Source organism: Dermacentor variabilis, chromosome 3, assembly GCF_050947875.1.
Source record: "Dermacentor variabilis isolate Ectoservices chromosome 3, ASM5094787v1, whole genome shotgun sequence".
Taxonomy (NCBI): domain Eukaryota; kingdom Metazoa; phylum Arthropoda; class Arachnida; order Ixodida; family Ixodidae; genus Dermacentor; species Dermacentor variabilis.
Window position 1 is genome coordinate 119,527,535 of NC_134570.1, and position 12,125 is coordinate 119,539,659.

Here is a 12,125-nt window from a genome sequence, read left to right on the forward strand (position 1 = left end):
TGCCCTCGCGGCTTCGCTGGCGTTGCAGCGAGATGCAGCACGAAGGTGAATTCACTCGCTGCGGCGGCCGCTATCTTGAGACAACGGTCGTCGTACAGGACGGACGGAAGGGCGGACGATTAATCTCTTTCGAAAAGCATTGAAATGCTTGCGCATTTAAAAACTCTCGTGTACCTAAATTTAGGTGCACATTCAAGATCACCAAGGGATAAAAGTTATTCCGGATTCTCACACTGCAGCGGGATTCGCGCTCGGATCATGGGTTTTGCACGTAAACACGAAACTTTAGGTGCCTATGCGTGGCTTACGGATGCTTCATTTGCAAAAGAGATACTGAACAGAAACACAGTCAGTATTCCTACGAAACTTGGTTAAAACTAATTGCGCAGAAAAAGTTTGATTTGCAAAGCAGGAAATTAAAATCAAAGCTAACACTTTTCTGGCCTTCATTGTCATTTAATGCTGAAACATCAGCGTCGTTACGTCATGTGATCTCACGGATCCAACAATTTTTCGTCCCATGTTGAGCTGCTGTCGCTCAGTAAACGTCCATCGAAATGGGTAACGCCATGGTTGGCGTTGCCGTCCGTCATTGAATTCTGCATCTTTCCTGGCTTACGAAGCCTCCTTTCGTTGTGTAGTACATTTTCTTGATTTCATATTTTGGTACGGTAGTTAAGGTTGCCAATCGGCTAGAATTTTGCGGGGCAGTTCCAACTTTCCGAGTTATTGTCCCGCGTCTTTACTTGACTCAATCGGATGATTAAATATACTGACTTTTCCTTTTTTTTTCTACTCAATGACAATAAATAGGCCGCATTTGCTTTCTGTAATGCCTGAAAGCTCTTTTCCACAGTTCTATTTCTTGCCAGCTATTGCATTGACATAAAGGCAGTTTCGTTTTTGTCCAGGGTCTAGTTCTGTTTAGGCCCTAACTTTTCACAGTACTTTTATCGGTATAGATAACCGAGTTAGCCAGGTAGCTATATTACACCGTTCTTGTAAACGCGACATTTAGAAAAAAATGATTCCTGAACTTTGTCGCACGAACAGACTGGCAGCTCTGGCACTGACAGGGTCGTTCGTCTTCAGCCAACGCCTCCTAGACAGCACAAGGTTTGTGCACTTCGATCCATAACGTCATATTGCTTTGCCCGACTGCCATCGAGCTAATGCGCATGCGCCCGAGATAGCCGCGGTGATTTGGACGTCAACGCTGTCGTCACACCGGGATTGGCAATAGAAATTTTCATCCAAGTCGCATGACGTCATAACGCGTAGCGCACAGGCCTGCTTCGGCCGCCTTTCTCCTCCCACTTGTAACTTCCCTCCGCCATCCCGACTTTGTCCACTTGAGAGTTTGCAACATTCAAGGGCCCCTCACCAGGCCCTATAGCCAATTTCGGTTATGCAGTGGAAGTTGTCACGTGTCATCTAGGTAGTGTTCTGTTGCAAAAAAATTCAAATAGGTTCATTATTAGCCGAGGTAGACATATCTCAGTACCGCGAACCCATGATTTCATGAGGCGAGCTCCACTGCCAAGCACTACACTCTCTCCACTCGGCCCATCTAGCCTCTGCAAGCGAAATTCCTTACCTCCGTTCTCCTGTAGCGGACCTAGAGGATCGCGTGACGCATGTGTCACGGGCGTCGCCTTCGTTTTTTTCTCCTTTCTCCTTCTTTTTTTTCCTCGGTGCTGCGCGCTTTTGCTGACGGCGTTGCGCGCGAGCTGATGTGACTGTCCTGTTTTGCGCAGCGCACGATTTTGCGCGCTGTGCACAATGACACATTACTAGCGGTAGAATTCAGTGCCACACAAATACTGAGGCAGAACAAGCGGACCACAGAGCATGATCACGGCGCTGGAATACGGGAGAAAATGGCATAGCTTCGGCACCTGCGCACGTGACTGCCCGGCCGTGGGAAGAAGCACACGAAGTAGAAGCACATCTCTCTTGCTGCTATGCGAAGTAAAACAAAAAAAAAACACGCAGACATTCCGTTTGTGCGTTTTATTACGTCTGTAAAGTTCAATTCGTCAATTCGAGCAACAGATAACACAAATAGACATTGCCTTGAATAATTCTCAAAGTCAGATTTCACAACGAGCAACTTCACACTGCGGACACGAGTACGTAGGCGCAGGGACATGAGTACGTCACCGTCCGACTTGGAGCGCAGTCGCCGCGAGGGAAGGGGGAAAAGGGCGTTCGATAGAGATTTCAGCTCTTACCGCAGCGCGTGGCGATGTAATTCTTTGGAAACACGATCGTTAGCGCGCATTGTATGTTCAGCGCTTCTGTATGTTCTGGCAACTCCGGCGTTTTTTTTTATCAAACTATGATATTTTCATTTTCAAATGGCATTGTCTTTTCGCCGCTTATCGGGGCGAAATGCGAAAACACCCGTGTGCTTAGATTTAGGTGCACGTTAAAGAACCCCAGGTGGTCAAAATTTCCAGAGTCCTCCACTACGGCGTGCCTCATAATCAGAAAGTGGTTTTGGCACGTAAAACCCCAAATATTATTATTATAGTCTTTTCGCCGCTAAGGTGGCTGCTTGCTTAGAGACTCAACAATACTTATAAATAACCAATAAACGAAGTACCGAAAGCAAAACGAGTAGCTGCTTTTTGTGACGTCACGATGAGTCGATGACGTCAGATCTTACACTACCATAATGTAAACACGCTGACGCAGGACGCGTGCTAAACACGGAGTACACGTGGCGCTAACGCCATGGAAGTGAAGCTCATAGTGTCAGCTGACGACGCGGAAGTTTTCCCAGCTCTTTTGAAATAGACAGCGGCGATTGATCACCGTTTGATTTTGACCCGCCGCATCCCCACGAGGCAGTTGATGTGCCCAAGCTCTACGCGTTGTGCGGCGGCAAGATGAAGAGAAACACCGGTTGCCAGGTCTGTCAAAACGGTGTGTGCCGGCCGTCGTCTCGTGGAAACAGGAGCCAGCTTCGTCGTTTCAGGGCGAAATGGTGGTGTAGTTTCTGGTGTGACAAACACAGGGCGGCCAGTAAAAAGTCATACATTCGTGGGCATAGTCGAGAAGACGCAAGCAAATCTTAAAATTCGTTTTTAGGAAAACTACACCACTTCCAGCCATATCGCCTGGCACAGATAATCAGTGTGCGAAAAAGAACGTATGTTGAAAATTCTATTGAGATCAGTGGAGATCCAAAAATCGCCCGAGTGACCTTATAATTGCAGAAGGGTAGTTTTTTAATTGAGCTGAAACTTTTATTTATTACTCAGTGTTCCCTAAAAATAAATAATGCACACGGGTGACAGCGCACGTTACCTGGTTTTTGCTATCGATCTCTCAATTTCTCAGTTCGAACCGCGGCCAATGGAGAGCTGGTTGAATAAGTGCGTGGTCTGCACACATTATCACTCTTCGTTGTTGTGCTGCGGTGGAGCACGTATTTGTCTGCCGGTATGTCTGTGTTCCGCATGCGTTTTAATGCCAAACGGAACAGCTGTAGTAAAATTTGAAAGCTAATAGAAGGCGCTGTTGCAACAGTGCCTTCTAGATTTTGAAGGGCTGTGGTGTGTTGTGTACTCTCAATTTGGCCTTCCGTTTACTTTCAGACGTCCCCTACGGATTCACAATGCCACCAAACTTCCATCCCTACGTCCCGGGTATCTTGTAAGTCTCATTTACCCTTACTGTAAATGGTATGGTGTTCCGCATATGGAGCTCAATATCATTGAAACAACACAAAGATGCACCGGAACATATTCAGCTCCGGCCGAACAATGGACGTCTCAGGGTAGAGCCAGCGTTTCAACAAATGGACTAGTCAGCGACTCTGACAAAGACAGGACTTTTCGTCGATCAATTGATTACATAGCGGGTGTTTAAGCAGATACCACAATGCTAGTTCATGAGTTGGTCTACTTGAAGAGAGGGACATTAGTTGCTCGCACAAAAAAATGTTAATGCTTAATCGACTAATTAGGAACCATCCATCAATTATTTTACCTAATTACCTCATGGTCTATGTTGCAATTAACAAATTCTAGCCATGCAGTTCGCAAGGCGGATCCACTTGGAACGAATTCTCAAGATGGCACTATAGTTTCGAGATAAGTTCGTGCGGAGAAATGCGGAGAAAACTAGTTACTTTCTCAACAAAATGTCATTTATGCTTCGAAGCCCAAAAGTTGCTAGAACGCCAGTGCATTTCTGCACAAAGTTCGGGAAATAATACCTCGAAACTGGCGCCATACTGAGCCGCACTTAGGAGGAAGCTTCATATTGTGGCCAAGTCCGATTCTCCTATTTAAATACTCGTAAAACTTTTCAGGCGACCGCTGCACCGATTTCAATGAAATTTGCTGGACTTGAGGAAGTAGGCGATTCTGGCAAACAAAATTCTGTTAACTTCTCAATTTTTCCAGCGAGCTGTATATGCTTAGGATCTGCCGAATCGCGTCCACGCGTAGACCAACAATTTTTTCATACGTGGGCCGATCCCGAAGATAAGACAATATCTGGACCGTCCGCGGTGGAGTTGAAGCAGGGAATACGCACTCCTCATGCGTGGGACCGATCCCGAAGATAGTGCAATACCGGGCCGACCCAGAACGGAGGTGAAGTAAGCATTAAACCCTCCCCATACGTGGGACCGATACCGTAGATAATGCAATAATGGGTCGACCCTCAGCGGAGGTGAAGCAGGCGTTAAGCACTCCCCATACGTTGGACCGATCCCGAAGCTGGCGGAATAACGGGCCGACCCGCAGCGGAGGTGAAGCAGGCCTTAAGCATTATGGGACCGATCCCGAAGACAGTGCAATACCGCGCCTACCAGCAGCGGAGGTGAAGCAGGCGTTAAGCACTCCCCATACGTGGGGCCAATCCCGAAGATAGTCTAATAACGGGTCGACACGCAGCGGAGGTCAAGCAGGCGTTAAGCACTCCTCATACGTGGGACTGATCCCGAAGATAGTGCAATCCCTCGCGGATCCACAGCGGAGGGGAAGCAGGGGTTAAGCCCTCCCCATACATGGGACCGATTCCGAAGATAGTGGAATAACGAGTCGACCGCAGCCGAGATGAAGCAGGCGTTAAGCCCTCCGTATACGTGGGACCGATCCCGAAGATAGTGGAATAACGGGTCGACCCGCAGCGGCGGTAAAGCAGGCGTTAAGCACTACCCATACGTGGGACCCATCCCGTAGATAGTGCAATAACGGGTCGACCCTCAGCGGAGGTGAAGCAGGTGTGAAGCACTCCTCATACGTGGGACCGATCCCGAAGATAGCGCGATACCGCGCCGACCCGCAGCGGAGGTGAAGCAGGCGTTAAGGGGGACCAATCCCGAAGATAGTGCACTAACGTGCCGACCCGTGGCGTACGTGAAGCAGGTGTTAACCACTCTCCATACGTGTGCTGATTCCGAAAACAGTGCAATATATGGACAACCCGTCGCGGAGGTGCAGTTAGCCGTTAAGGGGTCCACACACAGAGCTTCACCGGTTATCCTTCCTCACAGAGTAAAAGGGCACTTAGTTTTTTTAAGAAAAATTCCCGAAAGGCCAAAAGTGAGAGAAAAGATTCACGCAGAAACTCCTCTGGGAGTTGCCCAAGTGCGCATAAGCATTCTGCCACTTGTTCACTCCACGCAGCTGTGCCATTATCAATGTTATGTAACTTGATCTGGCCAGTACAAATGACAACGCTACGGCGACATGAACCGGTGCGCACGGCGTCGCAAGATGCCTTGATAAGGCAAGCAAAGTATACTGCAAATGGCCGCGCCAGCGGCGCTTTTGATGTTCCGATCATTGTATGCCATTACAGCTTTTTAGCGCCTTGTCCATGACCGTCGAACCATTATGAACCGCTATCAAACATATTTTGGCGGCGACTGGCCGCTCGGACCGTATTTCGAAAGCGATCTGCGATGCGTAATGAGGCGCCGACTGCTGATAGCTCCACGCGCTGTGTTTTCGCCGCTTCGGTTTGAAAAGAGACGCGTAGGCCCATATCTTGGAAGCAATCTTGGAAAGGGGCAGAGTGCGGCGTGTGCTGAGAGCTTCGCGAATGTGTTCTCGCCGCTTCTTTCGAGTTGAAGCGACAGGCAGCACAAAGGCAGAGTCGCTCGCTGCTGCGGGCTCTATTTTGAAAGCGATCGTCTTACATGACGGATGGGCGGTCTTTCTCGTTGGATTTGCATGGCATTCCTGAGTTTTACGTGCCGAAACCACGATTTATGAGGCACGCCGTAGAGGAGGACTCAGGAATAATTTTAACCGCCAGGGCATCTTTAACGTTCTCCAATGCACGGTACACGGGCCTTCTTGCATTTCACCCCATCAATATGCGGCCGCCGGGGACGGGATTTTATCCCCGGACCTCGTGCTTAGCAGCGCAACAGCACAGCCCCTAAGCCACCATGGCGGGTTTTTATCGTTGGGATAAGCATAGAAATGCTAACACATTTGAAATTTAGGCACCAACTTTGCAAATACTTAGCTCTGTGCTAACAACCGATGGTTATTGCACTTTCGTAAACGGTATCTGCTAGAGTGTCAAAACAAATTTTATACACAATTTCACAGTGTAAGTGAAGTTGTTAATGTAATTACGATAACATTGAAAAAAGTGGAAGTAATAAGTTCGTGGTATATTACAATGCGTTTGCAATAGTCCAACTTTGTCCAATTTAGATATCTCAATAGTTGTAGTTTACATAAATGCGGTTTCGTTAATGTGCTTGCAATAGTCCAACTTTGTCCACTTTAGATATCCGAATAGTTGTGGTTTATATAATGCGGTTTCTTTCTTTCTATTGCTGATGAAGTGCAGAAATAGATCTGACACAGGGTCCTGAGTGTTTCTTTTGGCACTTTAGAACGTAGAAATAAATAAACTATGCCTTGTGGTCGAGGCCCCCCGCGGTATTGAAGCGTAGGTAAACCTATCAAAAGGTTCTTGCAAGCTTCCAAGACATGCGTACTAAAGCGCTTCAGGCAATTTTTCAAAACATTCATGATTCATCCTGTCAATATATTGCAAGCAAAGTAGCTAGCAGTCCTTACGCGGTTATAGCGCACTGCTCAGAACAATTAGTATTTGCAGATACATGGCTGTTTCTTATATTTCTTTTTTGCAGCCACCACAATGCTCCAGGCATGTACTTCAAGCTAATTGGGGAAGTGTTCAAGATGACACTTGCCAGAGGTGAGTACTTTCTTATATGTGCACTCTTTTATAGTGCGAGTAGCTTTTTTTTGGGGGGGGGGCAACTACACCCAATTTGCTGTATGTTTGTCTGTCTGTGTTCGTGCGTATATAACCTCTTTTACGCCAAATTGGGTAACATGTTATACGCCATGGTATAATGGATCGAGCATAGGGTTTCTATGATGACGGAACCAGATTTGAAACCAGTCGTTGGTCGAACTTTGGCTACTGGCTAAGCGACACTGGGCCTATGCGGCTCTTCAGTTAACCCCATGGACGCCGGCTTGGGACAAGCGCTCAATTTTCGGCGGCGGCGTTCGGTGACGCATTTTGACCAGAGGGGAACGCGAGAGAGGCGCGGGACTGCAGTAAACGCCTCACGCATTGCGCGTTTCGGCGGTGGCAGTACGGCGTATTCCTTCATCGCTTCAATGCTGACTGCACTAACGTATGCAGTTATCCTCATTTGGCTTCTTTCGGAATTTTTTCATGCAAAGGCAACATTACGCGGCTCTGACTCCTAACGCTGCGTCACCGTGAGGAAAATGCCAGCAGTCATTCAGGTATCCGCACGGAAGCCAGAACTAATACTTGGCGTGATGTTTCTTTTTTTTTTCTAATAAGGAAGCTTTTCAATGTTAAAGTGCCCATGAAAGTAAGAACGCGTCTCTCAACTAAAAGTAGACGTTTCGAAACAAACCAATTTGATACATTCTGCAATGCTAGGCTGAGATTTGTATGCAAATTATTTCGGCCTCGTGCGCCTCCCAATTACTTCAGCAACCGTCAACGAAATGCAATAGCTCCGAGCTTGGAGAAACTTTCGCCAGGTAGGTTTTTGAAGATTTTGTTTCCTCCATTGCCCTATACGTATATGCTTTGTTTTCCCTGTGTCGCAGGCGAAATGAGGGCGGCAAAAAGGTTGTCTTTCTTTAGCGGCACACACAGCTTTCGGCGAACAGGGTCTTTGTGGGATCTGCGACCGCTGCACCAGGCTTAATTTGGGGCGCGTAAGCGCTGCGTGATATCACTCTGCCGTCACCTCCAATATCCGGGATGTAACTTCCTGCCCACCTGTATGTATATCCTTAAGCCACACGGCATATATGGTACGTCTTGAACTTGCTTAAGAGGTGATGTAGTTAGGAACTGTAGTGCGCCGGTGGTGTTTTAGTTTTGTGTCGTGCGTACTCGAGCCTGCTACCGCGTAAAACAATAAAAAATCCGGCAGCGACACTTAAGACTGGGAACGTGGTAATGCGAGAACAGTACAGTCCCTTTGGTGAAATGTTTTTCTTTTCCGCGCGTTCCCTGTCCGCGCAAGCTCTCACTTGAGTTCTAACTGCACCTCACTTTCTATTATGTAACCACCCGATGTGTTAGCCCAGTGGATGTGGTGTTGCGGTATCTGCCAAATTCGTCGTAGCTGGTTCAACCCTATAGCCGCATTTCAATGGGGGTGAAATGCAAAGACGCTCGTGTATAGTAGGAGTCATAGGCCCGTTAAAGAGACCCAGGTGGCTAAATTATTCCACAGTTAACTGCTATACGGTACAGCTCCTTGTCATATCATGGGTATGGCGCGTGGAACCCCAGAATCTAATTTTTTAATGTAAAGAAATTTCTTTTCATGTTCCCACAGCCATCGTGGCCAAGAAATGTAATCTAAAAAAATGTAAATGTGACTCGTGACTTCGTGATAAAACATCGCGCTGAGAGAGTAAATGAGTCTCCGCACATTTGGAAATGAAGCACGATCCCCGGGCTCATTCGCAAAAGTTCGTATCGACTAAGCGGCATTGCAGTTGAACACAAATTTTATATTTCGCACATGATTATAGTCACATGGTGTTGCATATGCCAAACTATTTCTACACAAGAAAAATATCATAATTTTACTGGCAAGCGGTTTATCTCTTAAGTTTATTTTACGTTAGCTTAGGACTATTTCTGTTCAACACGCTTTCAGGGTACCGGAAATGACTCTGAAAACATCACTTTATCAGCGTTATAAGAATATGTTATAACAGAAAGAAAACGCCAGAAAGGCAGTGAGCATTCTGTTGTGCCTTCGTGCGTGTTCAGTGTGTGTTCAGTGCTCCAGCTGCTTGTTAGGTCAAGTACCAGCAAACCTGTGCTTCGGTTTTCCTGTTTGTGTTCTAATCATTTATGAGGCGTTTACAGAAAAACCTATTTTGGTAGCGGGGTCCAAGCAAACGTTGCTTCTTGTTTTTGTTACGCGATAGCGCCAATTACCATCGAGTGACAAACCTCGCCCGTGCAATGCGTTCGCGAACTATGACAGAAGCAAAGAAAGAAAGGGTTAAGCCGAGCCGACTAAGATGCAGCCACGAGCTGTGTCACAGGGAAAGTAATTACGCTTAAATCAAATTTCTTGCCAAGGTCAGCAGAGCAGCACAAGACGACATTGTCTTGCCCACTACTCATGCCCGCCAGTGTATGAAACGTTCCAGACCGCATTTTGCTTCAATGGTGCTAAAGCAGTGCATTCATTAACACGCAACAGCGATCACGTAGTTTACTGAGAATTGCATCAAACGTCTTTCATGATGTGCTGAACGTGCTGGGCAGAAACAAAATGGGAATTCCTGCCGCCAATGGAGCCGGTGAACGAACGCTGAGCACGCTGTTGGGGCCTAGGGTGGCATTAGGGCAAGGAATCCACCACGCTCATCAACTGCTACGTCAAGTTGTAGGAATGAAGGAAAAGGGGTTTATTGGCTCAGTTACACGGGTCCAGTAACGGAAGCCCACTCCATGCAGGAGCAAGTTAAACGTCCGAGTTAGCATCAGGACACGTCGGTCCCACTGCTCGAAAAGTATCCGCTTTTAATATCATCGTCTTCCCTAGGCGAGTCGTATAGGGAAACTGAAGACTATCCTGCAGCGAATCACAATTCGAATCCGTTGCAATACAACGCCCGTGCTCGCAGCACTCTGCAGTAAACCCGCCTCCGAAACCCGATAGTATAGAATAAGCGGCAGGATATCAACGTGCGAATCCAAGGTCGCCGTCGTTTTTCGGTAGCATTGGATAACCCCCCCCCCCCCCCCCCGCATTCATCCTTAGTTCATGCTCTCAGGTAATGGTGGGGCTTTGGCCTGTTGTGGTGTTGAGACGTAACAACGCGCTGCCCAGCGGAGGACAGTATTACAGCGCAGACACAGTAGGTGGCAAACTACTCCAATTCATTGTCATAAAGGAGAAGACAAATCATTATAAGCGTGCCACGACAAGGGAACTGCAATGACGAGAAACCACCGCCATACATGCACGTGCACACACCGATGACTTGCAGACGATGCCGGGAGCAATACACCCTAAGCATGGCGATGGCTGTGACTGCAAACGATTTCGCAGGGAGTAGTGTCCTGAAACGTACCCTACATACTGTTCTGCGTAGCTGACGGCTCACATTTCAAATACTCGGAGCAGAGCACATCGGCTGACAGCTTCAAGTTGCCGTCACCTAGCGAGCACATGCGCGGCGCAGCAGCGAAGTCTTCCCATGACGTCACAGGCCAGAGGGCGCCACTCAAACATATCGCATAGTGTTCCTGTATATGCTCCCGCAGGAAGCAGAGTTGCGCATAGGTCCGCCGTCGTGATCCAGCTCTGCAGCGAAGCCACTCCTCGTGCGCGCAGGAGACAAATGCCGCGCGGTGTTCCGCCTTCTTCTCTAGTGGTCGCGAGCTACAAGCGCCAATTGTTCGCAGGCGCTTAGCAAAGGGCACTTCTTAATACAGGCTACGCTCGAACGAGTCATTCGTGCAGTCGTAGGGGGTGGGCTTCCAACCAACCGAAACTTTGTATGTACCTATGTAAACACGCATATACAAACACACACATGAACGTACAAATAGGGGGTATGACCGCCTTCCATTCCCCAAAATAAAATACTCCCGTGGCTCGAACAGCTCCAAAGTTCGCTCGCAAACGCGCAGTACGTTGCCACAAAAAGCGGTGCAATGATTTTCAGCATGCATATGAAGTTGTCTTATCACTGTCAGAAAGCAAGAAATGTTTTAAAGAGTGTTTAAAACTTCACACACGTAAGGTGGACACTTAGCGCATTTTGGCTGCCGAAACCAGCCGATTAATGACCGCCGCCAAGAGAGCTATCGTGCCTGCAGTTATGTCAGTGACCGTTAACAGAGCGTCATTTATCACTAACCATCGTTCACAACAGCTGCACGTTTTCGATACATGCGGTGCAGACACAGATTTAAGCGCATTTCAAATGTTCACACGCGCACATTTTAAGCAGAGCTTGCTTTTACGATTCATTCATACCGCAGACTAATCAGCTATATAGTAGCAGCAAATCTGCAAGTAGAAAAAGATTCAAGATGCAAGAGCTTCTAGATCAAATTTATTTCATACAAGGGAATGCATGAACGGCTGCTGGCAGCAGGCCAAGTGTGCTGGTTCTTGGAACCTTGGGGGCAGAATTCAAAGAAACTGGAAAGGCAACAAGCTATTAAGAGTAGGTTATTTTTATTGCACTAATCACATCAAGATGGCAAACTTGCAGAGTAATTATTCACACAGTGCAGACTGTAATCTGACAACACATTTTTCTTGATCTCTTACCACTCGGAAAAAAGCCAGTAGTTGAAGACACTGTATCAAATCAATGAAATCACTGAAGCAGCTTTTGGCCAAAAAGCCAGGTTACAAAGCTTTGTGACCTATCGCATCAGAGGCAAGGAAATTTTACGTCATTGAACAGTGCATTCACTCCACTCCCGCCCACAGGAAACAGCATTCACGAAAGCACAACGTAGATTTCTAGCGTGTTTAAATGAACAAGTTTTTGTTCCACTGGCCGATACATGATGCTCACAAGCTAGCACACATACAGTTGCGGCTTAGCTTCTATGGCAGCAATTAG

At 47.4% G+C, this 12,125-nt stretch overlaps 1 protein-coding gene across 1 annotated transcript in view; it reads left to right on the plus strand.

Moving 5' to 3' along the window:
- Window positions 1–12,125, plus strand: part of LOC142574707 (uncharacterized) — a 182,176-nt gene that overhangs the window by 132,077 nt on the left and 37,974 nt on the right. The window contains exons 16-17 of the mRNA XM_075683735.1: window positions 3,606–3,663; window positions 7,139–7,206. Of these exons, the coding sequence (XP_075539850.1) occupies window positions 3,606–3,663; window positions 7,139–7,206 (126 nt within the window). The remainder of the gene's footprint in view (window positions 1–3,605; window positions 3,664–7,138; window positions 7,207–12,125) is intronic.